Raw genomic sequence first — 27,986 nt, 5'->3', positions numbered from 1 at the left:
AGACATGATAGAAAGTTGCCCCAGGATATTTAACATATTATTACCAACCCTTTTACATTGTAGTTTGCTCCCTAATACCAGTAGGCAAACAGAGTGAACTATGGGTAAAACCATGCAGACCAAAGTGGACCCTGAGTAAAGTGATGCCAGGACAACAACTGCCCAAACAAATGATCCCTTCATTAGTAGCTAATCAAGATAAACAGCATTCCAGAAAACCCTTACCCACTCTTTTACCCTTTTACACTCTTTTACCCTCAACCTAAAACTTCTCTTGCCTTATTTACTCATTTACTCTTATTTACTCATTTACTATACAAGCTAGCCATCTATAACCACTCAGTTAATATATTCCTTTATAATAAAGCTTGTTCCCTCACAATGGGTTCAACCTGAGCTGCCAATAATTCCTCAGATGAGAACCCAATAAGTATTGCCCATTTCTATATAGATAATGAACTAGCAAAGAAGACTGATAAGGAATAGTCAGACAGGTGGTAGAAGAACCAAGAGAGCAAGGACACAAAAATACAAAACAGATAGAATATTTGAGAGGAGTGGCTGATTGTGTCAAATGTTGCAAGAGATTGAGAAGGATGAGGACTAAGAAAAGGTCAGCAGATTTGAAAATTAAGAAATTATTCATAACTTTAGAAAAAGCAATTTCAATTAAATGATGAGGTCATAAACAATGTTGTAAATGGATGAGGAATGAGAGTGAGAGCATAGGTAGAGACAGCTTTTTCCAAGAATGGTTATAAAAGAGGTAAGAAATATAGGCTGATAACTTAAAGGAATAAGACATCAAGTATGAGTTTTTCTTTTAATGAGTCTTGATTGCATTTATAGGTAGCAGGGATAAGGAGACATTGAAGATGAGAGCGAGAGAGAAAGACAGAGAGAGAGAGAGAGAGAGAGAGAGAGAGAGAGAGAGAGAGAGAGAGAGAGAGAGAGAGAATAAAAATGCAGACAAAATGCTAGAGAAGAGCAAGCAAAGGAGATGGGATGAAGGCAACAGTATGTTAGTAAATGTTTAATAACCAGGTCTTTTGGGAGGAAATGTACACACAACAGACTTTTAAGTTTAATCTGAATTATTAATGTTTTTTTCCATCCCTTTCTTAAAGCTATACAATCAACAAAACAATAAGCCAAACACTAATTTAGAGAGTTTGCTGATATCTAAAGTGTAAATACTCACACTGAAAATACAGCAATCAGTTCTTGCAAAGTGATACAAGCTGATTCCAGTATTTCCCTGGATCAAAGACCCTTATCTGGGCAGCTAAAAGAGTTATCTGTTCTTCATATTCTCAGTTAAGGGAGGAAAGAACAAGAGATAATGCCAACAGATGATGAAGAGAATGGAGAGCTCAGAAAATAGTCTCTATTTTCTCAGTAAAATATGAGATGAGGTCCTCAAAAGAAAGGTTTAGAAAAAGCAGCATGAAGGGGGAGAATTTTGAAATATCTTCTGTAGGAACTAGAATAATCAATTAGAGAAGAGAAAAAGAATCATCTTGTAAGAATCATCTTTATAAAACTGAGAGTCAAAACCATGAGCTATTAAACCAAAGGGTTATAAAAGAATGTATACCTTTTGATCCAGTAATACCACTATTGGGTCTAAATCTCAAAGAGATAAAGAAAATGGGAAAGGACCTGTTTGTACAAAAATATGCATAGTTACTCTTTTTGTGGTACAAAGAATTGGAAACTAAAAGGATGTTCCTCAATTGGGAATGGCTGAACAAAAATGTGGTATATGATGGTGATGGAATACTATTGCGTTATAAGGAATGATGAACAGGATGAATTCAGAAAGAGCTGGAAGCCCTACATGAACTGATGCGGAGTGAAATAAACAGAAGCAGAAGATCATTATACATGTAACTGCAATATTGTGGAACAATCAAATGTGATAGACTTTGCTACTAACAGCAATAAAATGATCCAGGACAGTTCTGAGGTGTTAAAGAATGCTATCTACCTCCAGAGAAAGAACTGTTGGAGTAGAAATGCAGATGAAAACATATGATTTATCACTAGCTTATTTGGTTATGTTTTTGGGTTTGGGATTTATAAGATTACTTGCCTACAAAAATTAATAATGTGGAAATAAATTTTGCATGATACTACATGTATAATCCAGATTGATCCTCCTTCAAGAGGCAGGGTAGGAAGAAGGAAGGGAGACAAGAGGGATCATATAACTTTGGAAAACCTATGTGGAAATTTGTTATTAGAATAAAAAGAAAGCATGCAAGTAGATGAGATTGCCAAAGGAGGGTCTTAAAAAAGAAGAGGTCTAAGGACAAATCCCCAGAAAACTTTTACGTTCTGGAGTTTATGGTAGTTCTCATTTACTGGAGTTCTCATTACTCATTTTAAAACTTCTGCATCCTTTAAAATTTCCAAGGTATTGGCCAAGATCCCCTCCGCACAAGACAATGAATATATACGCCAATTTATCTTCAATTTTAGTATTCAGTGATTGAGATGATTTAAAGATTTGTTTTTCCCCATTTTTAGAAAGAATAGAACTGGCATGAAAATTAGCCCCAAGGCATGTAAGCATATGGGGCAGATGAAAAGTTCTATCAGGGATGAATGAGTGCTGTCTTATTACTTCTTCTACCACCTGGTATGTTCTCTATCCCCCATCTCTAGCTCCCCTTTTTTCATAATTACCTGCCATTCCTTAAAAAAGAAAATAAAAGAGAACCAAAACACCCAAATGTAAATGGAAAGCTATGTTTGCAAGACAGAGTAATTAAAGGTTTGGAGGTTACAAAATATAGGTGGCAGGGTAGATTGGAGAGAGATTGGGGAAGGTACATTTAATGTCAAATTAAGTATTTTGAGATTCTTCTAGGTGACTGGCAATCATTGCAATGTATTTAAGCAAGAGAATGATATGATGAAAGTGGTCTTTCAGAAAGATCACTCTAACAACAATGGTCAGCACAAATTAGATTGGGGAGGGCATGAAGGCAAAGTGACTGATTAAAAGGTTATCACAATAGTCCAGGCAACAATTGATGAGGGTCTGGCCTGTGGTGTTGATAGTGACAGGAAAAAGAAAGATGTGGTTGTGAGAGATCTATAAAAGAAGAATTGACTGATTAGGTATATGGTGGGAGAGGAGAGGGAACTGTCAAATGGTTCTCTAAATCTGGGTTAATAAAAGGATAACAATGTCATAAATAGGAATTAACATACACAGTATGGCTTAGAGGACTTGAATCAAGAAAGATTTATGTTCGAATCCCATCTCTGACACTTACTATCTTAATCATAATTAAGTTTTTACTTCTATTTGTGTTGTTGTTCAGTCATTTTTCAGTCATGTCCAACCCTTTATGACCCCATTTGGGGTTTTGTTGTCAAATATACTGGAGTGATTTGCCAGTTTCTTCTTCAGTTCATTTTACAGATGAAGAAACTGAGGGTTAAGCGACTTGCCTAGGTTCACACAGCCTCTAAATGTCTGAGGCCATATTTGAACCCAAGAAGATGAGTCTTCCTGACTCCAGACCAGGCATTATATTCATCGCCACCTATGTATGTCTAGCAACTCTATAAGACTTCTTATCAAGTAATTCATAGATGAAGTTTCCATCTACATTGGTAGGAATTTTAGCATAGTGCCCAGTACCCAATTGATGTTCATATAAAAATACTTGTTCCCTTCTCTTCCTTCTTTTCCTTCCCTCTTTTGATTGCAAATTTATTGTTCTTTTTATGAGACTACAAGTCAGAAATGAGACATAATATTGGAAGAAAGCAATTAAAAAATCATGATATGAAAACAATCTCTCAGATTTTGATTGGTATCTTTTGTTTCACATATTCTATATTTCCTCCAAATCCCTTTTCCAGTTCTCCTCCCAGACTGCCATTCTTGATAACAGAATTTTTTTAAATGGAAGGGAAAAAAAAAGTAAAAATGCTCAAAATCCAGCAAACTGTATCAATAAAATTTTAAAATGTAACATCATATGTAATATTCCACAGCTGTGAATGCTACCTCTTCAGAGAAGTTGTGGAAAATATTATCTCATACCTCTCCTTTGAGATCAACCTTGATTCTCATAATTAATTTTCATCATCCGGTTGTATGGTTATTGTTATTTCCATTTACAATGTTATATATTTTATATTGTTTCCTTTGATCTACTTCCTTCACTTCATATCAGTTCAGACAAGTTTTTCTATGCTTTCCTCTAATCATATCTCTTACATGGCACTAATATTCCATTATATTTATGTACCACAATTTGTTTACCCCTTTCTCAATCAAAGGATATCTACTTTGTTTCTTGTTCTTTGTTATTACAAAAAGGGAAATTATGAAAATTTTCGGTGTAGACAGGGTCTTTTTGATAACGACTATAAGATAAGAGAAAAGAGATTCTGAATTTAGGAGAGAGACCAGTCTCTTGGAGGGACCAGCTGAAGAGAGAGTGGAGGAGGGGCAAAGAAAAGCTGAGAATTCTAAGAAAGAATCAGAAGTTTGAAATCCAACTAACAGCTCACTTCCAGCCTGGGTGCTAGAGGAGAAAGGTGGAATTTTGAAAGTTGAGAATTGTATTAGTGAGGGGAATTTTAAAGAAGAGGAACCAACCTTCAGCTAGTTGGGGATTGAATATAATGTGACACTTCCTCCTTTCCCCAAGCTGAGCTGTTTTAAAATGGAGTCAGTCTGGCTAGACTAAAGAGTAAATCAGATTTTCCCATCAGCCTCCTTCTTGTAATGATGGATTTTGAAGCTCCTCTCCTAACACATAGACTTTGATTCAAGTTCTATTATAAATCAAGATATCTAATTTATTTGGATATGAAGTTATTGAAAGGGTAATGGAAAAGGACAGGGGGAAGAGGAAGTCCCTAAGATTTCTTCTCTATAAATCTCTTGAGGGTCTGACTAAGGAATCTTCTTGAGAAATAGGCTCTGGGTTCCCCTAAGGAAAAAGAGAGTTTTTATCCCAAAGATTGTCTTCAGTTGAAAAATAAGATCTTCTTTCTTCTGCTTGGATGACAGTATTGAGAGATTTGGGTATTTTAATAGCCAATGTAGTTCTCCCTCCCAGCTCCAAAGAGCCCAAGTCAAAAAGAACCCTGGGTTTTCTACTCCAACTACTTTTGATCCTGGCTGAAATTCCATCTCATCCCCCAAGATCTTGTGTGGTTCCATCTGCTCCTCTTCTCATGCATTTCTTAAAATTTCAAATTTTTTCTTTTGGTCATTCCCTTGAACACAGAAGCCCATTTCTTTGGAGACTTACTATCCCTTCTGAAACCCTGAACATCTCCACCAAGACTCTCAATTACAGCTGTCTAAAATCCTCAAGAGGGATTGTGGATTTAAGACTTTTGAACAGAGCCATCCAGACCTTTCCTGACCAGATTCTCTCTCTCTCTCTCTCTCTCTCTCTCTCTCTCTCTCTCTCTCTCTCTCTCTCTCTCTCTCTCTCTCTCTCTCTCTCTTGCTCTCTCTCGCTCTCTAGCTCTCTCTGTCTCTGTCTCTCTCTCTCTCTGTCTCTCTCTCTCTCTTTTTCCCTCCCTCCCCTCCCTTACTTCTCCCTGGACTTATGTTTTCAAGGTCTAGCTAGTTTAAAAGTAGGGCCAAGAAAGCATTTGGCCTCCAGACTCTGAAAGGGCATCCGCAAGAGGGGAAATCTTTAGGGTTTCCTTTTTTACCCACTTCCTGCCTCATATCCCTGCCTTTCCCTTCCTTACTTTAACCTCAATAAATTATTTGACATTTAGGATTTGGGGTTTGGGCCTGTCTCTAAATAACATAACCAAGGGGATCAAAGGTATAGGAGGGTCACATCTCTCATCAAGAGAGGATTTGACTTCCAAACCCCAGTGATTCAAGACTGTCTGACCAAAGAAACTGACATCTTTCCTTGGCAGCTGACCACTTCTAAGCCCTTGAAAAGGCTGACAGTTAATGTCCCTTTGGGAAGCAGAGGTATAAGAGATCATCTTGCCTCTCAAAGACAGATTTGATCTCAGGAGCCCTGGGCTCCTCCAAGGGAGACATCTTGCCATCTCAACGGGGCAATCCCACTCTAGTTTTCTATCCTCCATCTCCCAGAAAATATCTCTGTGGAGACATACTCCTTTTTCAAGGGTACAGGACCTGGCTTATCTTCCCCCAGAAGTAAGGGAGGAGAGGAACAATCCCTTCATTCTCTCTCACCCTTTTTCCCTCCTCCCCCATTCTTCTCCTTCTTTTCACTAATTGTTTATATTCGTTGATCATTTGTTTTTTGGGCAAAAGTTTTTGGTCCAGTCCTTGGAATAACCCACAACTAAAGGGATAAGTGTTAAAAAGTGAGTGACACAAGCAAAACCCAGTGGAATTGCACATCAACTACAGTGGAGGAGGGAGGGAAGGGGAGGGAAAGAACATGAATCATGTAAGCATGGAAAAAAATTCTAAATTAATTAATTAAATAGAAATTTTCAATTCAAAAAATAGTGAGTGACAAATTTACTTGAATTTATCATTTCTTCAATGAGAACAAGACTTTTACTGGAAGTAGAGGATGCCTAAACCATAAAGGCACTTTGATTTTTAACAGTGGTTTGATATAGAATTAAATGGAAAAGTGAGTTTCTAAGTTTAAAAAAAGTACCTTTTTAAACTTTTTAGTATTCAGTTCTTTACATTATCTTTCACCTGCCAAATGTTTTTTTGTTTGTTTTTGAGGTTTTTTCCCCCCTTCAAAGCAATTGTTAGAAGCTTTAAAAAAATTAGGAAAAACTCCATTTTTCACTAGCATCTTGTTCTCCACTTCATTGTAACAACTATATGGACTCTTCTCCACAAAAAATCAAAGGAAGAGTTTGTGTGTGTCTAGTCTGTAGCCTCAGGGTTATCGCAGCTCTCTTTTGAGGCAGACCCAGAAGCTGACCCAGTCATCCAATAGGAACTATTCAGTAAGATCTGTCTTTTGACTGCATTATTTCTGCTTCAATGACCATTTTTCTTGTGGATAAGACTATAAGAATCTTTTTCAACTCTCACAAACCCTCTGGACACAAGCACTGGGTCCCACGAAGATTATCTTGGAGTGTCACTTACCAAGGCTGAAGGGGCAAGGAGTATTTAAAACTCTTTATTGCTTAACTCCAATCTATCTTCCAAGGGTCATTTTACTTTACTTCTCTTCACATACTCAGTGGTCCAGACAAACTAGACACCTTGCTGTTTCTAAGACATGCCATTATATTTTCCAACTCTGTCATTTAATAGACTGTCCCTCACACAAGGGACACAGGCTGTCCCTCCTTAATTCCACCTCATAGAATCACTAGGTTCCCTCAAAGCTTAACTCAAATGCTACTTCCTACATGAGGTCTTTCTGGATCCCCCTCCCCAAGTTTCTAGTGCTACCCTCTACCAAATTAATTCTATTCATTATGAATTTATTTTGTATATATTTACAGGGTATAGGAATTATTTAGGAAAAGTAATAATTTAATGTGGTTCCATTTTGTGATAGCACTGTTCATGGCTGTATGCTTCTACGAATACTACATTTCATTTTGACCAGATAAAACTAGATTGAGCTGGTTTCCCAACTTTTAGTTAGCTCTCTACCTGTTAAGAACTGGATTTTGTGTCACACATGTTTCATTTTTCTATTTTGTTCTGTTTTTATCTGTGTGGTTTTCCTCATCTGTCACCATGAAGCTGAGGTTGATTCCCACCCAGCTCAGCCTCTTTTCTGATGTTCAGTCCTTTGGGTACTTTGTAGAACTATGGGGGGAAATCAGTATTATTATTGATGTACTGACCAATTCACAACCCAGGTAAACTGCTGTCTACCTGAAGTTCCTCTTGTCTCTCACTAGAGCATGCTGTACAGGAGGGTGCTGCTGAAATTACTATAATGGGCAATGATGTCACTTGTGCATGAAACATTTTAGAATTTTGTCAAGAGCTATATAAATTTAAGATGCTCTTACAGCCATCTTAGAAACATGGAGAAGTTAACTATACTGTCAAGTAGTCCAGGTAGAGATCTGTAACCTATTAGAAAAAAAAATACTTTGAGACAATATAAGACTTCTACATTCTCACAACCAATTGTAAGGCATGCCTAATTCTTTCTCTAATTTAATACTGTAGCTCTCCAAATTCTGTACCACCTGAGGAAAAGTTCAAATCTCAACTCAGATACTTACTAGCTTAGTGACCCTGGGCAAATCACTTAACCCTGAACCCTGTTAGCCTCAGTTTCCTCATCTGTAAAATGAACTGGAAAAGAAAATGTCAAATCACTCCAGTATCTAGGGCAAGAAAACTCTTAAACAGTCACAAGGAATTGGACAACAACAACAACAATGCTCTAAAAAAATAAAATTATCCCTTATCTTTGATGATATTTCCAGAACCAGAAAGAGATTTATTTAGGTCATCACTTCCATCCACCTCAATTTACTGTTGAGGAAACTGAGAATTAAAAGAGATTAAGTGATTTACCCAAGTTCATGACCCTAATAAGTTGAGAGAGGGTACAGTTTGATTACATATCCTGCTGACCAAGTAGAGCATCCTACCTACTACCCCACACCGCCTTAATCACGATTCAGATACTCTGAAAGGCATAAAAGGAACCAGTCAATGAAAAAATGGACCCAAAGGAGCAAATCGAATAGTCCCACTAGTCCTTCCCTCTCAAGGTTTGGGGAATTTTAAATGATTGTATAAAAATCACTTTGTAATCCTTAAAGGACTATGGCAAATGTGAGTTTTATTTTGATGATAATTATTTGACCCACATTCAGAAAGAAAAAAGGTAGGCAGTGAAACCTAGGCAAGTCACTTAACCTTGCTTGCCTCAGTCTCCTTATCTGTAAAATGAGCTGGAGAAGGAAATGCCAAACCATTCCAGTGTCTTTGCCAAGAAAACCGCAAATGGGGACCAAAAGTCAGACACAACTGAAATGATTGAACAACACAAACAAAATTGTACAGTCTTGAACATTCTACCAGTTTCTCATTCTTTTGAAATGTACAGTACCTGCACTGCCACTGCCTTTTATAACTTAAAAAGTAATGTGATTTGGAGTTGGAAGAGACCTTGCAAGACCATCTAGTCCAATCCATTTTACAGATGAGGAAACTGAGGTTCAGAGATGTTAAGTGACTTGCACAGCCACACATATAATAAGCAGGATTTGGACACAGGTCCTCAGACTCCAAAGTCACATATATCAACTAAGAATTATAGGTAAAATTTCATTCATATTATATCTGTTTCTGGATTATCTTTCTTTGCCACATAATACCTTTTCTTAATTCTAAAGAGGAAAAAAATTGTTTTGTTCTGCCACTGCCACCATTTCTGCCACTTTCCCTACATTTTTCTTCTTAAATTGATACCACACTTTGAACCATCATCTGCAGGATGTTTGGAAGGCTTTAAAAATATCAGTTTCTAGAGAAATTACCTGCAAGTTCTCATTAAAGAGCTCACATGACATTTTTCACTATTACTCATTTCTTTCATCAGACAATACTTTTTGCTAGAAGTCAGGACAGACAAAGGATTAAATGAAAAGAAAAGTAGAATTCTTATAACTGCCTGAAATGTGGAAAAGAGAAAGTAAACAGAATGCTTCCACTCCTGGAATTCTTTCTTCCTCTTCTTCCCTATCATATTCCTCACTTTTGCCCTTTTCATCTTCCTTGTCTTTTTTTACTTCATCTTCATCCTAGACCTTGAACTTGTACCTTATCCTCCTCATCCTCATCTTCTATTATCATAAATTGCTCCCTCCTCATCCCTTGTTTATTTATTTATTATTATTAATTATTTAACTATTAACTATGAGAACTACTACTGATCAGCAGTTCTTTAGTTCTGTTCTGGTAGGGAAAAGCTGAGGCAGTGAGACAAAGTGAAAACTATTATCTCAGGGGCAGGCAGGTAGCATGTGGAGAGAGCACCTGGCCTGGAGTTGGGAAGACCTGAGTTCAAATATGACCTCAGCCACTCCCTTGGGCAAGTCACTGAAGCCCTTGCCCTTCTGTCCTAGAGCTGTTACTAAGAAGAAAGTATGGGGAAAGAAAGAAAGAAAGAAAGAAAGAAAGAAAGAAAGAAAGAAAGAAAGAAAGAAAGAAAGAAAGAAAGAAAGAAAGAAAGAAAGAAAGAAAGAAAGAAAGAAAGAAAGAAAGAAAGAAAGAAAGAAAGAAAGAAAGAAAGAAAGAAAGAAAGAAAGAAAGAAAGAAAGAAAGAAAGGAAGGAAGGAAGGAAGGAAGGAAGGAAGGAAGGAAGGAAGGAAGGAAGGAAGGAAGGAAGGAAGGAAGGAAGGAAGGAAGGAAGGAAGGAAGGAAGGAAGGAAGGAAGGAAGGAAGGAAGAAAGAAAGAAAGAAAGAAAGAAAGAAAGAAAGAAAGAAAGAAAGAAAGAAAGAAAGAGAAAGAAAGAAAGAAAAAGAAACTACTGTTTCCTTGTTCCATGGACTAAAAGTGCTTAAATTTCAAACCTGAAATTTAGGAAGAAATTAAAATGTAAAAACTGGCTTAAAAAATGTTTTTGGGGTTTTTTTTGTTTGTTTGTTTGTTTTTACATTCCCTCTTGTTATGGCTTCCTCTACCCCAATCCTTCCTTCTAACAGTTAAGCAAAAATCATTGGTAAAATGACTATTAGCATTTCTACCAGTCCCTCTACCTATCCACCATCACCCTTGAGCAAGAGAAAGAAAATGTGTTTGGTCATTTATTTCCCAGAGTCAAGATTGATGCATCACTTTTAGATGACTTACTATTCTTTCCCTACCTTCCTCTCTGGCCCTCCTCTCAAAAAAACTCTCTCTCTCTCTCTCTCTCTCTCTCTCTCTCTCTCTCTCTCTCTCTCTCTCTCTCTCTCTCTCTCTAAGCCAAAATGTTTGCATTATCTATCTCCTTCCCCCAACACAATTTTAGAGTAAAACTTTCAGGGAAACTGTCAGTAAATATGGTCTATTGTTGCCAATCAAATTTCCTCTCATGCTAAATATATTCATTGAACATTTTGTCTCTCACTCTTTTATCTCCATACCCTGAACAGCTTGTAAAGGTCTTCTGCATTCCTTTAATAGACAGTAAGCTATAATTTGCCAAGCTTCATCCTGGACCTTGGCATCCTTAAAGCAAACTATTTGACTCACCCACTCAAATATCTTATCACATGCATAGTCCACACATATAAATCTATCCCAATGACTTTACAAAGTTATAGAAAATTCCCACTTTCCATTTAATACCATTTTCAAGTATCTAAATGGTGATAAAACAGCATTCCAAATGGGGTCATGGCATTGGGGGTGGAAATATTCTTTAATTCTATTTATCAGACAATCATCAAGAGCTAACTTTCTCTCAACTAGCTACACCTTAAATTATCTTTGTCTGTATCTGGACATTTCAAAAGAACCTCTTCCATTATAGATAATTGTTCACTAAATGTCTTCCCTGCTGCTTTATTTGGAGGCTAACAATTTTTAATGATTTCCTGTTCACTTTAGAATATCCCTTTTAACTTTAGATTAGCTACGAATACCTTTCATCACCTTCAATGGCAATGTTTCTGGTAACTGAAGAACTGATTGAGTAACCTACTTCCCTCCCCCCACACACCTTTCCTTTTTCCTTTCTCTCTTCCTTTCTTCCTCCCTTTCTTCTGTCCTTTTTTTCTTTCCTTCTTTTCTTCTCCTTTCTTCCTTTCTTCCTCCCTTCCTTTCTTCCTTCTTTTCTTCCTTCCTTCCTTTCTTTCTTCATTCCTTCCTTTACGTTTTTCTACTCTTTATCTTTCTCCAATTCAAAGTACAGTGTTCACTCAGGAACATGATGTTAATACTGATCTCCTTGACAAAGGATGCTTTAATCTGATCCTTTTTTCCCAAAAAGGGCCAGTTTGTCCCTCTTTAGACATCTTGGTGGTTCTTCTCTCTGGTGGTTCCCTATTTTGGTACCAAACATAGGGCAGACACCAAATCAGTTCTTGTCCTCATCTAGCCTCCAGTTCCAGTGATCCACCAGCCTTCACTGTCTCAGCATCAGAGGTCTAAGGCATGAGCCACCAAGATCAACTCTGAGAACTCTTTTCATAGGTTTTATCATTCAATGGAAAGAATATTGAGGTAAAATTCAGGTGACTTGAATTATAGTACAATATTTGAGGAGAGAGAAAAGGTTAAGACTTCCAACCTCTGACTTATTTAGTGAAGGCAACTCACAAACAGTGGGAACTCTACTTACAGAATTGCCAAGGAGCCTGGAAAAGTTATAATTTATTTAAAGTTACATAATCAAAATTAAAAGTGGGACCTAAATACCAACCTTCCTAACTCTGAGACCAGTTATAAATTTGCTCTATTGGCACCCTTGTAGTTGTTCAGTCAGTCTTTGTGACTGCATTTGGGGTTTTCATGACAAAGATATCATTTGAATGGTTTGCCATTTTCTTCTCTAGCTCATTTTAAAGATGAAGAAACTGAGGCAAATTGGGGCAACTGACTTGCAGAAGGTCACATAGCTAGTATCTGAGGCTAGATTGGAACTTATCCAGGCATGGTGCTCTATCCATTGAACCACCTTGCTGTCCCTTAGTTTTCCATACATCTTAGATTGTAATATTAGATTATAATAAAGATATAATAAGTCCAAAGAAGGATATTATTCTGTTGGATTATGATTTTCAAACCCTATCTGGAGTATTTCCTCTCCTGGGCAGCAATCTTTAAGATGCTTATAGAACTACTTTAATGTAACAAACAAACAAATTGGGTTTTAAAAGGAAATGAAAAAAATGGGATGTTAAGGAATTGGGAAACCATTTATTCAATAAGCATTTATTAATGGTACTATACTTAGTCATAGACTACAAATACACCAATGTAAACTAATCACTAGTAGTAAACTCCAAGACATCCTTCCAGTGTTATTGAGATGTACTAAAAAGCTAGGGAGATACAGTAGGAAGAAGAGAAGAGTGGGGGGAGGGTTTAGTAGCTGCTCTTCAATATTTGAAAGGTTAACATATGGACTAATGATGACACTTTTGCTGTGTCATCCCAAAAGGGAAAAAAAATCAAAAATTTCAAAGAAGGTGGATTTTAGACTAGTATATTTAAAAGAACTCTCTAATAATTTGAATTATCCAAAACTGGAATTGTCTTTTGAGGATAATAACCTCTTTTTCACAGGAAGTATTAAAGCACAGGCTGGATAACCACATATCTTTCAAGATTTTGATAATAGCTTTCCTTCATGTGAAATAAACTGAGGAAATTTAGTTTGCTGAAAGTTCAACACCAAGAAAAGAATGTTTGGGGATTTCCCCCAAAAGTTAATGAAAACTTAGACTAGTACTGTTCATTTTAAGGGAAACAATACTTTCACTGTACTTGATAAAGGGCAGCCTTCATCTGGAGCATTGTTTAAAGCTTTGGGTATCATAGTTGAAGACAGCCATCAACAAACCTGACAATGTCCAGAAAAAGTCAACCAGAAGAGTAAGAGTCTGAGAAATCATGCTGTACCTATCAAGAATGGTTAAAGTAACTGGGGCTTGGAAGTGAGACAGAGTAACCTGGAAAACAAAACTAGAATTAAAGAATCTCAGAACTGGAACAGACCTCATATACTGACTAATCTAGCCTTTAATCTAAATATGAATCTCTTCTACAATATACAGGATGTCCCAAAAGTCCTAGCATAGTTTTTTAACTCTTTCCTACCATCTTAGAATCAATACTATATATTGGTTCCAAGACAGAAGAAAAGTAAGGATTAGGCAATGGGATAACGTTGAATTGTCCACAGTCACACAGCCAAAAAGTATCTGAGACCAGATTTGAACCCAGAAACTCCTATCTCCTGGACTGACTCTCTATTCACTGAGCCACATAGCTGGCCCCCTCCTAATGCAGTTTTAAGCTATTAGTGCTATTTTAAGGCTTTGGGGACAGCTTGTGCTTAACTAATGGTCATTGGTGACTTTTAATGGTTGGTTACTTTCTTCCTCCTGATATAACCTAGTTCATATTTAGGTAATCTTCACTGTAAAAAGTTTTCCCAAAATAACATATAAATCTATCTCTCTACACCCACCTATTAATTCTAATTCTACCCTCTAGAGTCAAGTAGAACAAGTTTAATCTTTTTATTTTGTAAACATGATTGCTTTTCATATACTTAAATGGGTGAATGAATGACTGAACCAAGCCATCAATCAATCACCAAGAATTTATTAGGAACTCCCTTCACTGATATGTCACAATTCCTCCATGACTTTCCATGCTAGGTAATTATTACCTTTGTTCCATATTCATATCTATTTTCCACCAATCCTAACTGCCATGGTAGGATTGACTTGAATACTGTTCCTACAGGAGGAAATGAAAAGGGAGATTATTGCCATTGCTCATCTTTCATATTCAAAGAGGACCAATGGCATAATGAAGTGAAATCTTGACTTGCCCATGAATTGGATTTAAATAAGGAAGAGTTACACAAAGTCATCAGCCTCACTCTCTCTTCCAGAGTCATTAAAGTCCAGTGGAAAGACAAAAGTCAAGACAACCAGTGATGGCTCTGATGCAATGAATAGATGACTTTGGCTTCTCTTATGTCTAACCAAGTTTTAAGAACTCCACAGTGGCTAATTCAACTACCTGAAAGACTGTTGGAACAATTTGTTTTCATCTACCTCTTCTACAAAGAGTATTCTTCACATGCCTCTGGTAGACACCCCCCTATTTCATTGAAAGTTTGGAGACCTGTAGGTGACAACTGCAATATGGTGTCCTGGGCTGTGGCCATTGCACATGTTATAGCTTCTTGGAGTCACAAATGAGAGCTGGGTGTCAGGCAGACACCAAAGGAGGACAAAAAACCCTTAAAAGGGTTCAGCAAGCCCTCATCCCAAGGGTTCTCATCTTCCCTGAACAGTCCATAAAGTATAAGATGTAAAGTGCTTTGAAATCCTTAATGTACTTTGTAAATATTAGGTGGTAGTAATAGTTATGGTTAAATGCTCTACTAACTTACATCATCACTGACTAGTTTCACTCAAAGAACAGCCAAAAAAATTTATACAAGAATAAGTTCAGTAGAAAAACTCTAAATCTGATGAGTGTGGGAAAAGATTCAGTCAGTACTCAAATTTTATTATAAATTATTATAATATAATACTTATTATGATATATTATATATAATAGAAAATATTATAACATAAACAGAGTGCCTAGCATGGCGCCTGACTAATGCAGGTACTTAATAAATGTTTATTGACTGACTGACATCCAAAAATACTCAGGAGGGAAATAAATAATTGATTAAAACAATCACCACAGATGATACTTGTGTTGCTATTTGAATGTGAGAGATATTTATTTAAACTTCAAGTATATAAAAAGATATATTTGCAAAAAAAATTATAAATCACAGCTGCTGTAGTAGCCTTAATTTAGTCTTCTGGGGATTTAAAAAAAAAAAGGCAGAAAAGGAAAATGCCTGTCAGAACATCAGTTGCCCCGAGTGTTTCTCTGCCCTGTTTTAAGCAGTGGTCCTTGTGCTACAATGCTAAACGCCCCAGCCAATCAATCAATCTTTAGAAGGCTTCTTCTAACTTCTGTGAAAACAGAGACTCAAAAGCTCAACTTGACACCATCTCTCCTGTTTGTCATCAAGCCCCCATGTGTCCCCAGCAGGCTCATCCCTTATCTTCCCTCCATTTGGACACAGGGTGTGGAACAGCTAAGAATAGCTATAGAACTTGGACTTTGTCCTGCTTGCTGGGAAATACTAAACTCTTCTGCATGACTCACTGCGGGAGGCAGAATCTTTGCAAGCCAGCTGATAAGGAAGGAGCCGGGCTGTAAGGGAAGAGAGAGCTTTTTGAAAAGGGTACTAACTACCACCACCTCTTTTCAGACCACCAGGAAAGATTTTTTAGCTAGGCAACACCCACCAGCATCAAGACGAGACCTTGGGCAAAGGCAAAGTTCCCTTCTGGGCTGAGATGAAAAGAAGAAGAATATTTTTCTTCTTCTGAGAACATTTTAACTCTGAACCGAGCCACGGGTCCTAAGCAGAATGAGACAGAAGCAGCCTGCTGATGTTGCTGTATTGTTCATATCCTATTGCTGTCATTTAAATCCTGTCTGCTCCGGAATAAATTTGCAGTCTTCATTTTACAGTGAAACGTCTCAAAAATGACATGAATCCTTTCCTTTAAAAAAAAGGGGCACTGCCTAACCTATGGACTTTTTTTTTTTAACCTGCTTTCTGATTTTATGACTAGGGAACTCCCAGATGAGCAAACTCCCTCTACTAATGTAGGTCAGCATCTTCTCTGTAATTTATAGTCTTGGAGTGTTTTCCAAAGCACTGATTCACTGATTCATCTAGCAGGGCATCTCAATGGATTGAAAACCAGGCTGGAATTGGAAAGACCTGGGTTCAAGGTGGACCTCAGATACTTCCTAGCTGTGTAATGCTCAGCATATCATTTAACATCAATTGCCAACCCAATGCCACTAGTCTGTCTTAGAACTGATACTAAGACAGAAAGTAAGAGTTTTAAAACTAAAACTAAGTAATCATAAAATTAAAGGATATCACACAGTCAGGAGGTTTGAGGCAAGACTTGAACCCAGATCTTTGCCATGCCTCTCAAACTGCATCTCAAAAAGAAAAATTATGCTAAGTATACAAATATCATGAGATTTAATGTATTCTCTTTGACTTGGCATGACTTTTTAATTTTGATTTCTTGAAGCCTTATTCTGACAAATATCAGAGGGCTTGCAACTTTGGGCAGGAAGGGACACGATTGATGAAGTCCCAGGTCTGGAGTCAGGAAGACTCATCTTCCTGAGTTCAAATATGGCCTCAAACACTTACTAGCTGTGAGACCATAGGCAAGTCACTTAACCCTGTATGCCTCAGTTTCCTCATCTGTAAAGTGAGTTGGAGAAGGAAATGGCAAACCATTCCAGTATCTTTGCCAACAAAAACCTAAGTGAAGTCACAAGGAGTCAGACATGACTTAAACAACTAAACAACAACTTTATATGGAGGTCCATACAGATAATTTTCTTTTGGGAAAGCTCAGGCTGTGGTCATTGATTTCATTTGTTTGTTTGTTTTTACTGGACCTTTGATTTCATTGGTAGAAATAGGAAACTCGGTGGAATTGTATATCTTAGAGAGTTAACTCTAAAAGTTTCTTTTAAAAAATAAGCATTTTTTCTGTGCTAAGTGCTTTACAAATATCTTATTTGACTTTGACTTTTCCAAAGCCACATAGCCAATATGAGCCAAAGCCAAGACTTGAACTCACACCTACATGACTCCCAACCCCAAAGTCAGGGACTTCCTGCCAAAATGGCACCCTTACCTTTAGGCAGGGACTTCCTGCTTAAAGAGGAGTCAGGCTATCCAACTCCTACACTCCTTCTTGGGGGAAAAAACCCTGAAGCTGACAGCAGACCAAATGATAACCAACTCAATGACCAGCACTCTATCTACTACTCCATTTTGCTCCTAACTGATGTAATAATTTATTGGGATGGGAGATAGGAGGGATTGAATCTGGATCTGGGATTTCTCCCCATGCTAGAAGAAAACTAATCCAGAACTTACCATTGCCTTGAGCACTGAAGCATTTCCCCAAAACAGAATTTGCACCCAGCTCTTCCTGCCTCCAAGGTCAGCACTATGCCATGCTTCTTCTCATTAAAATGTATACTTTAACATCCTTCTAATCTAGGGTAGGGGTTGAAAGAGGACAGTTTCACTACAAAGAAGAAAAAGAATGTTTCCAGGCAGGTAGAACTCCATCTATTCTGTTGGCTATTACTACTGCTGCCCACTATTCCCACACCAGGCTTTGAAAGGTAGAAGATTAGAAAAAATATTACAGTCTCTGCCTATGCCCTTGACTCAGAATAGCACATGTAATTTGCATATTATTTTGAATATGATTTCCCATATTATTAATTTACTGTCAAAATGAGCAAAAAAATTTCCTGGCCCATTTGTCTTCCTCCCACAGCCCCTGCTGTTTGAAGTTACGCTTGGGCAGCTGGGATTTTATACAGGACCATCCATCCTCAACTGTATCACTACTTTCAATAAAAGAAAATTGTAAGATGGGCTTTAGGAAACCACTGAGGATTAAGTATGTGCATTAACTCAAAATAGAGCCTTAAATCATTTTTTACATGCACTCTTGTATAATTATAACTTATCAAAATTTTTACTGTATTTCTTTCTCTCCAATCCCAACATTTGAGAAGGAAATAGGAGTGTATTTTTTTTCTTTTTTATTTCTGTCTGCAAAAATGGCAGAGTGAGAATTCTATAATTCTGAAAGCTTGATAAGACTAAGTTATAGATTTAGAAACAGAAACCTGAGAAGTCATCTTGTCCAACTTCTATATTTTTTTTCAGATGGAGAACTGAGTGATTAAATGATTTGCCCAGAAGAATCAGAACTCAGTTCCTCTGACTAAATCTAACACTCTTTCCACTAAGCCATAAGTTAAGGCTGTGGAAAGGAAAACTGAATCAAGCTCTGGACTTTTTTGCTACATTCTGGTAAAGCTGGTATTGATTGCGTTTAGAGGACTATTTACTCTCCCAGTTTTTTGGAGGAAAATGAAGTCGATCTTTGTGCCTCACAGGACTATTAAAAAAAAAATCTTTTCAGCAGTGGGTCAGTCTTCTATTTTTTTTCTGGGAAGAATTTAAATTCGCAGCAATTAAGTAACCTCTATAACTTAAGAAGTCGCTTGAGGCTAAGAAAGACCAAGTCACTTTCCCAAGATCACAGATATAGAATGTTTCAAGGACTTGAACCCAGGTTTTCCTGGCTGAGACTGGCTCTTTAACCCCTGACTTCATCACACTGCCTCATAATAAATGGCATAATGGAACTTATTATTATAAAGCTAAATTATGGCATTCTAAAATCCCCTTGGTCATAATATTCTAAAGTCCTGGAGGACTGGGAACACATTAATTAGTCAGTAAAACATTTCTGTTCCTACTATGTGCTAGAAATTATGCTAAGTACTTGGGATATAAGGAAAGGTAAAAGACACCCCCATCTCTTAAGGACCTCACAGTTAAATGAGAAAGACAACATGAAAACAATTCTCACAAGTACAGTTCAACAAAGGTTGACTGATGTGTATTTTCTCTGAGCAATATAGCATTTTATTAACAGGGGCACTGGCTGCCTATAGAATAGGTAAATGGCTGTCTCAATTTATCCAAAGACTCTGAGATGGAGACTCATCTCCTTTTTATATGGTTAGAATAAAATATAGAATAGGGTAGGTAAGAAAATAAGACCATTGGTTATGGGGTTGGCAACATTATTGGATAGAGGACAACATGACTGAAGTGTGAGGAATAATATCATTGGCTGGAAGTTGGGAATGAGGGGATATCAATATCCCCCCTCCTCTTTCCTCCTGTGACTGAGAAATGTTCATTGTTTGAGTCCACCTGCAAAGTCAGAGATAGTGGACCAGACATCCTTGAAGAATAGCTTGGTGGTATATAGATCCTGGACCTGGTGTCTACCCACATCCCCCAAGGATAGCAGATTGAGGCAAGAAGAGAACAATAATTAGCAAGAGAACTCTATTTCTAGCCTTACCTCTTTACAGACCAGCAGAATTTCTAAACAAAGTTCAAAGACAAAGAACAGGGGCTTAAGCAATTTCAGGACAAAATCAATTAACTGTCACAACTATCTACAGATTAGCTATATACAAGATAAATTGGAAATAATCAACAGAGGGAATAAGATTAATTATGAGAGACTTCTTGTAGAAGGTGGGACTTTACTTGGGATTTGATCTTTAGTTTGCTTTGGGCAATATCCTACACGAGGGCACTTAAATATATTTAATAAAATATAAAACATATTTCACTTACACCCATTTAAAAGACTGATTTTTTAAATCAAAAATATCTCAGCCTGAGCAAGTTGGTAAAGATGTAGCGTCCTAAAAATACATATTTTAGGTAGAGAATTAGAAGAGGGTACCATTATATTTAAAAAAAAATAATTCCTAAGTAGTTGAAGAACTATTTCAGCATTTGTTTTATCTAGGACATAGAGAAAAGTCTAAAAATATCCAAAATATTGTATCTAAAAATGTCCAAATAATATATACATCCACAGCAACATCCATAATGTGAGTATGACAGAAGCATGCTGATAACCAGCTGTCATATCACTTTTAGAAGGACCTGAATTAGAGCTAGAAAGAAATATCCCAGAATCCCACACATTTTGTCATTTAAAACTTTTATTGCAAGAGTTTCCCTATCTAATTCCATTCTGACATTTGAAAGTATTTTATTACTGCTTTTCTGACACTACAACCATATGAAAAAAAATACTGATCAAATAAAGATTGGGCAGCAAGCTTTTTTGTTTGTTTTTACTTCCAGAATATAAAGTTGCCATCCCTTTTCTGCTTGATTGCCAAACTAGTCCAATTCAGTAGTCTTTTAAGCAAGGTTAATCTCAAGAACAACTAAGTGGTGCAGTGAGGAAAACACTGGACTTAGAATCAGGAAGACTCATCTTCATGAATTCAGATCTGGCACCAGAAACTTACTAGTTGTGTGACCTTGGGCAAGTTTGCCTCAGTTTCCTCATCTGTAAAATGAACTGGAGAAGGAATGGAAAGCCATTCCAGTATCTTTGCCATATTTGGTCAGGACAATGGATACAATTGAACAACAAAATTCTTAGAAGGAAGAATAGGTGAAAAAATGACTGGAGGTAGGAGGGAACTATAATTTTCCTGCTAATGCCTGAATTATACAATTAAGAGAGCCATTTCTTTGACTTAAAACTCAGCTTTCTGTTAAAATATGAACAGCATGACCAGAGGTCACCTATAATTTACACCTTAGAGCAAATGAGCCTTTTAATTCTTCGAAAGCAGGGTTTGAGGCAACAGAAAGACAGAAAACGTTGGCTACCAGAGAAAAATAGAAAGCACCAGGTAAGAATAGAATGCTAGGAGAACCAGCTGATGACTACTTTACCATTTGGCCCAGGGCTTGCCTGCCACATGCCTGACCTTAAAAGCGATGCAAAGTTGGCAGGTTCTCTGCCAAATATCCTGGTATTTCTCTTTTTTTAGTAGGTATTCTCTTACCACCCCTGGCAATCATACCTGAATAATTAAGTAGGTAAGAATGATTCATAGGGAATTCAAATCTATATTTCTTGCCACTAGCTACTTCTGGAGCTATTGAAAGCTCAACTTGGCCAAATACCCAGCCCACCCCACTCCCCCTTCCCTAATGAGTTCCCTGTGAAGGAACTATAATTTGACAATGGGAAGTGAGTCCAAAAATAAAATTTCAAATGGGTTTTGAAAATAAATATTTAAAAGTTTCAAAAATTTTAAAAAGCACTAGACTGTTCTAGTTGTCATACAGCACCTGTCAAACAGCACAACACCCCTCACCCTCCACCCCTCTGGAGGCTGGGTATTCAGTGTAATGTCTCCTCTCTGTCACCAATGAGATCTAGAAGGAAAGAGAAGGCACCTCAGAGTTTCAGATGGACTTGTTCCTTGTTTGTTTCTCCCTGGGCTTGAGGTAAGGATTCTTAGTCCCAGGTGCCTTCTTGAGAGGAGGTCAACCCCATCTCTGGCCGCTTCTTTCCAATAAATGTCTCCTTAATGGAATTATCTACATAACCTTAAAAGCTGGATAATTAAAATACAAATGAAGTAATGGATTTAGAATCCACCTGTGGGACTTTTTCTCTGTAAGAGTTTGAAAATCTTGCCTCTGGCCAACTAATCAGTCAACAGCAAGTGACAGATAACGCTAAGCTCTTCAGCTTCTTAAAGCCTGGGAACTATTTGCTTCCTGCCTTCTTGTCCTAGCGCAGTACCTGGCACTTCTTTGGAAGAGGGGGAGCTGGAAATGGGGAAAAGGAGGGTCAAGAACTCTGAATTCAACAACTGCTAATTCTCTCCAAGAATTGTAGATTCATTCAAGATTCATCTTAGAGAGTTGCTGGGATGCTAAAGAGTCAGTGACTTGCCCTGGTAGGTGTCAGACTCAAACCCAAGTCTTCCCAACTCTGAAGCTAGTCCTCTACAGACTATCATCATTCAAATCCCAGCCCTGCCACTTGGCACTAGTTTGACCTTTGTCAAGTCATTTGATCTTCATAGATTTTCATTTCTTCCCTTGTAAAATGAGGGGGCCAGGAGTAGCTAGGTGGCACAGTGGATTAAGAGTCATGCCATGAGACATGAAGTCCTAGATTCAAATGTGGCCTCAGACACTTCCTATCTGTATGACCCTGGACAAGTCACTTAACCCCCATTGCCTAGCCTTTACCATTTTTTTTTACCTTTCTAACCAATATTGGTTCTAAGATGGAAAGTAAGGGTTAAAATAAAATGAGGGGACCAAACTAGATGACCTCTAAGGTCACTTCCAACTCTAAATCTATGATCAAAAAAAAAAAAAGCCATCTTTAACTTTGCCCATGGCAGGCACTGAGTAAATGTTGGCTAAATTGAATTGGTTCCCATGGGAATCCTTTGCAGTAAGCCTAATTATTAAATATAAACATAGTTAATAACAGCAGATCCTGCAATGCCCTGTAGCCATAGGCTGGCTTCCTAATTTGTCTTCAGAACCAAACTGGATTCCTACAGAAAGAGAATGGAGATTTCCACACCTCTCAAGAAAGCTCAGCCGATCAATGTCTGGAGTTGGTTGTTCTGGGAGATTCTGAGTAAGGAGCTGCTTGGCATTCAGTCTTCATTCACTCTAGGAGCTGCTGTGGCAGTTCTCAAAATTGATTGTGCCTTTTAATTCTTGAACCAGCACCCAAAGACCAAGGTAATTGGCACATTTGTCAAATCCCAGGACTAAATACATAAAATGGCCAGACTGTTTACTCTTCCCTGTGCATTGATGATTCTGCATTTAGTGGAGATATTTTACTGATAGCATAAGCTACCCCCCCCCCCCCCACAAAGGGCAGGAAATCTGAATTTTACTCTTCTGGCAAAGGAGAAGTAAAAAACCTGTTAATGTACAAGATCATTTACGGCAGGGAGTTTCAAGCAGATCACACATTCAGAATAGAATTTTTTTAAAGAACAGTCAGTTTCTTGTAATATCTGACAGACTCAACGCTTACAACAACATGAAGCATTTATTAAGTACTTACATTTTGTGCCAGACACTGTCCCAAGCATTAGAGATACAAATACAAACAATTATTTCTTTTCAATTACAGGTCCTGCCTTCAAGGCACTTGTATTCTAATGAGGGATGACACACATAAAAGGGAATTTAAGGAGGTGTCCATAAAGACAAGATTGGAAGTGACATGGAGAGAACTGCTTTAAAAAGGCCAGCTTGAGGATTCAGTCTTGGACTCTGCATTGGTGAGCCAGACTGGAGGAGGATCTTTCCTTGGATCCTGCAGAGGTTATTAGAGTGATTCCTTCCTTGGTTCTTTGGTGAGGAAACCTCTGTGCGTGTTGCATCTTCGGTGGGAGGCATTCCCTTCAGCATGAGTTCTGCTGACATTCCTGGCAGTCTTAGCCTCGTATACTGAAGGCTCTCCGTGGCCTCTTCAGATTTTGGCTTCCTAATTAGGACTTTGGATTCCGGTGAGATTCGCTTTCTGATTCACATTTGTAGTCTGGAGACATTAGAATTAAACTTAGGATATTGGTAGCTAGGCAGTACTTTCTGTCTCTTTATCTACATTTTTCCACCTCTTTGTAAATAAAGCTTCTAAAAGTCATTTTGATTTAAGCTGTAATATTTTTTAAATGATGACCATCATATTACTTTAGAATTCTCATATTTAGCATAAAACTTTTTAAATTCCTATATGGAGATCCAAAGGCAAAGTAAAAAAAAACAGTCTCTGCTCTCAAAAAGATTGCCCTCTAACCAATCTCAACAATTTAATTTCTCTCTTTCCAAATGCATCAAAACTAACACTGATAGACCAAAATATGGGCAAAGCATGCCATTCCCTATATGATGTGATTCCTCTACTAGATAATAGACATCATGAGACAAGAGCTGTGCTTTAGTTTTGTGTGTGTGTGTGTGTGTGTAGTGGGGAGCTGGTCAATGAGGGGCTAGTTCTTAGAATATATCCACATTCCCTCCTGGCTGCCAATTCAAGATGTGAAGGCTTGATGGGCTTTCTTTTGGCCATGAGAGCCTGGTGATGTGTGATAATGAAAAGTTTTCTGTTTAGATTCAGAGCCAGAAGGACAGATGATGGGGTTGGAACTAAGTTTACATACCAAAGGATCTGTACAATCTTCTCTCTGCCCCTTTTTGTGTTCCCAGCTTTCTGGTCAATATTTGAGTGATGAGAACTGCCATGAGCTCTGGCCAAGAGGAGGAACAGTACCTGTATCTCCTTTATCTCTCCACCAACCTGGCAACCATGTATCTGTCTCTTTGCTCATGGTGTCTTTTCCTGTTTATTTATTAGAATCTGGAGACAGAATGAACCAGATTATGGCCTGGGGAGTTTTGAAAGGTTGAAGCCTTCAGCAAATGGAGTTGGTAGCAGAGACCACTAGAGCCAAGAGAGTAAGGAACTAGCTGAGAAGAGTGGCCTGACTCATCCAGCCCAACAGCATATTGTTCTAGTAGCTGAAACACTGCATCCTGTCCATTGTCTATGCCACACCCAGAAGCTATTGGGGATTCCACAAAAGGAGAAAAAAGACTCCCAGGGCCAGGAAGTGCCCTTGGCGCACCACATGTGTGCTTTTGTACCTTCATGTTTCAGGTTTGAGCCCACACTCTCCCCAGAGACTGAAAGGGTAGGGAAGGGAAGAATATACTTCAGCTTTGGGCAATGTCTTCATAGCTTCAGTTCTAAATATATTTGTAACTTCTGTCCTTAATATATTTTTCAGTAAATATTTCTTTGTGAACACTGATTAATATCAGCTCCCAATAACTAATATTAGGAGATCACACTGAATGGGGGCTCTGGAACAGTAGAATTAGAGAAGCCACGAATCTGAAAGGTTACCCATCGAATCTTAGAAGATTTTTAATGGACCTTTGAAGATCCAAGTTACCTGAATAAGTGGAGATTGAGAGAGTAGCCCTGGAGGGGATGTTACATTTATATTCTTATAAAGACTTGAATATATGTAATAGACTTTGAATAAATGTGTGTTATGGGAATTTTTATTTCCCTTTATTCCTCTTGCAACTTTTGGTTAATATTAATCTCACCTGTACAAAACCTGTCCCTTGGGATATGAAAATTTACAGTCTTAAACATTCCTTAGATAAGAAACCAGAGGAAGAATCTCAACTGTCCCTGAGTTGGGACTACATGTAAATTTTCCCTCTCAATTTGCTTACTTGTGAGCCTTCTAAGTGCGGTTTAATCTGTAACCTGACTTAATTTACCTACAGAGTTTGTTAACTGAAGTTTATTTTCTTAAGGATTGTAAAGATTAAAATTTTGGGGAAGCTGAGGCAGATAGAAATTAGTTTCTCTCTGCAAGGAGTATTATCTTTATGAGATTTATTTAAGGTCAAGGGTTAAAGAAAATACAAGCAAGAGAAGCACATGCTAGGTGGGTCATGAGGCCCACCCAAATTTCACTCACATCATGAGACTCCTCTGTTTGCCAGTGGAGCCAGGAAGAGAAGAGCACCTGCCGTGGGTGGAGACCCTTTCAATAATGATTTTGCTCTTGGCCCAGGTGAGAATTCAGTGATATTACAAAGCATTTTGGGAAAGTGGAGCAAGGACTTCTGGGGATTAAAGTCCTGGATTCGAGTTCATTTTTACAGGATGTATGAAATTATGATTCCGTTTAACTGTTTGTTCAACTTTTATGACATTGAAGGAAGCACTGAGATTATGGATTATCTTTTCTTTCATTTTTTTTCCTAAGAGGAACGTACAAGATTGAAATACATAAAAGAATTATTTCTGTGTCACTCTCATGTAATTTTGCCCATAAGAGGACTTGTGAGGATTCAAATAGGGATTCTGGTATTCTCTGAGATCTGAATCTCTGCTTAAGCATAATAATAAAACTTGGGTTTTTAACCTTTATGATTTCTATGTGATGGTAAATATAATTTAGCAGCAGCTACTTCCCACATGAACTCAGAGAGGAGATAGTTCTCCCATAATATATGCATAGAATGAGTATATAAATAATATGAATAGTTTGAGAGATATGACTAAAAACCTCTCCCATTCCAAAGTATTCTATCAGTCTGCCAGTATCTTGAAATCTCACCACTGGATATCCATGCTTTGGGGTTAAAGCATTGCCTTGCTCCTGAGGTCTTTCTTCAAGATACAGATACCCCATGAGGAGTATAATGCACTTTTATCAGCCATTAGCACTACCACATAAACTAGAGTGCTTCTTTTTCTCCCGAGGTTAGCAATCAAGTCACCCGAAAAGACCCACAGGAAATGAGAGTGAAGTTTGTAGAAAAATGATGGAAAAGGCAACATTAATACAGTAATACAATTGGAAAGTTGAAGCAGCATAAAGACCCTGAGTATGTGGGGGTGGTCTTGAAAAAGGTGAAACAGGTTCAGAATGGTAAAGGTGACAAAGGAAATACCTTTTCCACCTCAATACTTCTCTTTTTGACCAGTTCTCAATATACTTATCCCCACATAAAACTTTCTCACGATTTTACAGATACAATGTCAGAGATTTAAACCTCTGTAAGAGAGGAACTGGACTTAATCTGCCTGCAGAACAGAGAGAAGCAGATCTGGCAAGCTGGTCAAAGGGACTATGTTACAGCCACCTCCTTTGTCTAGATGAGAAAAGATTTAGAACTCCTACTATTCTAGAAGTTCTATCAGTTACCTTCATCTATTAGCCAATACTTTATAATTCCTTTATTTTGATAGAAATTCTTCAAATAGTGCTACTGTATTCATATAAATTTATCTAGAATGTAGTGATGTCAAATTCAAGTACAAATGGATCTCTACAGGATTCATATTTACTTTGAAAACCATAAAATAACATTATGTTATTTTATACTTTTATTTTGTTAAACATTTCCCAATTACACTTAAATATGATTCCCATCTTCATTAGGGAATTTGCTATGCTTGACACCTCCTGGAAAAAATCCCTCACACTCTATGTTTGAAGATTATTTAGAATTTATAAACCCCTCCTTTTCCTGAACAGTCTGGATTTTCAACTAGACATTGATGAGACCAACCATAAGCTGTAGGAGGAAGGACATATTTCTTTCTGATCATTGAGTGCAGTTGCTGCAGAAACTAACCATATCAGCTGTAAAATGGCAAATTTTGTCACTGAATGCAAAAAATAAAGAAGCTAGAGAAGAAAAAAAGATTGTGGCAACACTACTCTCCTGGAAAGTAAAATACAAGGATAACCTCTAATAACTGGAGGAAGTTAAGTCAAATGATATTTATGACTCCCACTGGTAGTCTCCAATGTATCAGAAAACCCCAGGGGCTGGCAAAAGGAGAGCAATCTAGGAAATCCACAAGGAGGAGTGTGGGTATAACTTGAAATACAAGATAAATCTTAAGGGGCAACTTTCCAACCTGGGACACTAAACAGAGTTGTAAAGGAATTATTAGAGAAATGGCATAGCAAAACAATTAAAGAAACATATGTAGGAAATTTGCTTTTACTTCATGTTTGCTGTGAAGATGATTTTGTTAAGTTTATATTGTGTTACTAAATGAACATGTCCAAATCACTAACAAACAGGTCCCATAACTTTTAAAAATAAATCATTCAAGACTTCCAGGTAAACATGGACACAATTTAAAAAGCAGGAATCTACCTCTCCTCATCACCTACCAATATGGACTACCTCAAAAGGTCAAAAAAAATTGAATTCATATGAACAAAGGGACTCTACAGTACAGCACAGCA

At 37.6% G+C, this 27,986-nt stretch overlaps 1 protein-coding gene across 21 annotated transcripts in view; it reads right to left on the bottom strand.

Moving 5' to 3' along the window:
- The window catches only part of MLIP (muscular LMNA interacting protein), a 394,551-nt gene that overhangs the window by 336,312 nt on the left and 30,253 nt on the right, over positions 1-27,986 (bottom strand). Inside the window, exon 1 of one of the 21 annotated variants that reach the window (XM_056818413.1) lies at positions 17,656-21,332. The exons of the other annotated variants lie outside the window; for them this stretch is intronic. Within the exon in view, the coding sequence (XP_056674391.1) occupies positions 17,656-17,658 (3 nt within the window). The 5' untranslated portion in view covers positions 17,659-21,332. Of the gene's footprint in view, positions 1-17,655; positions 21,333-27,986 lie in introns of those variants that run through there. 21 annotated transcript variants of the gene reach the window in all.

The sequence above is a fragment of the Monodelphis domestica genome, chromosome 2 (assembly GCF_027887165.1).
Source record: "Monodelphis domestica isolate mMonDom1 chromosome 2, mMonDom1.pri, whole genome shotgun sequence".
Taxonomy (NCBI): domain Eukaryota; kingdom Metazoa; phylum Chordata; class Mammalia; order Didelphimorphia; family Didelphidae; genus Monodelphis; species Monodelphis domestica.
This window is presented reverse-complemented; position numbering and strand designations above follow the sequence as displayed.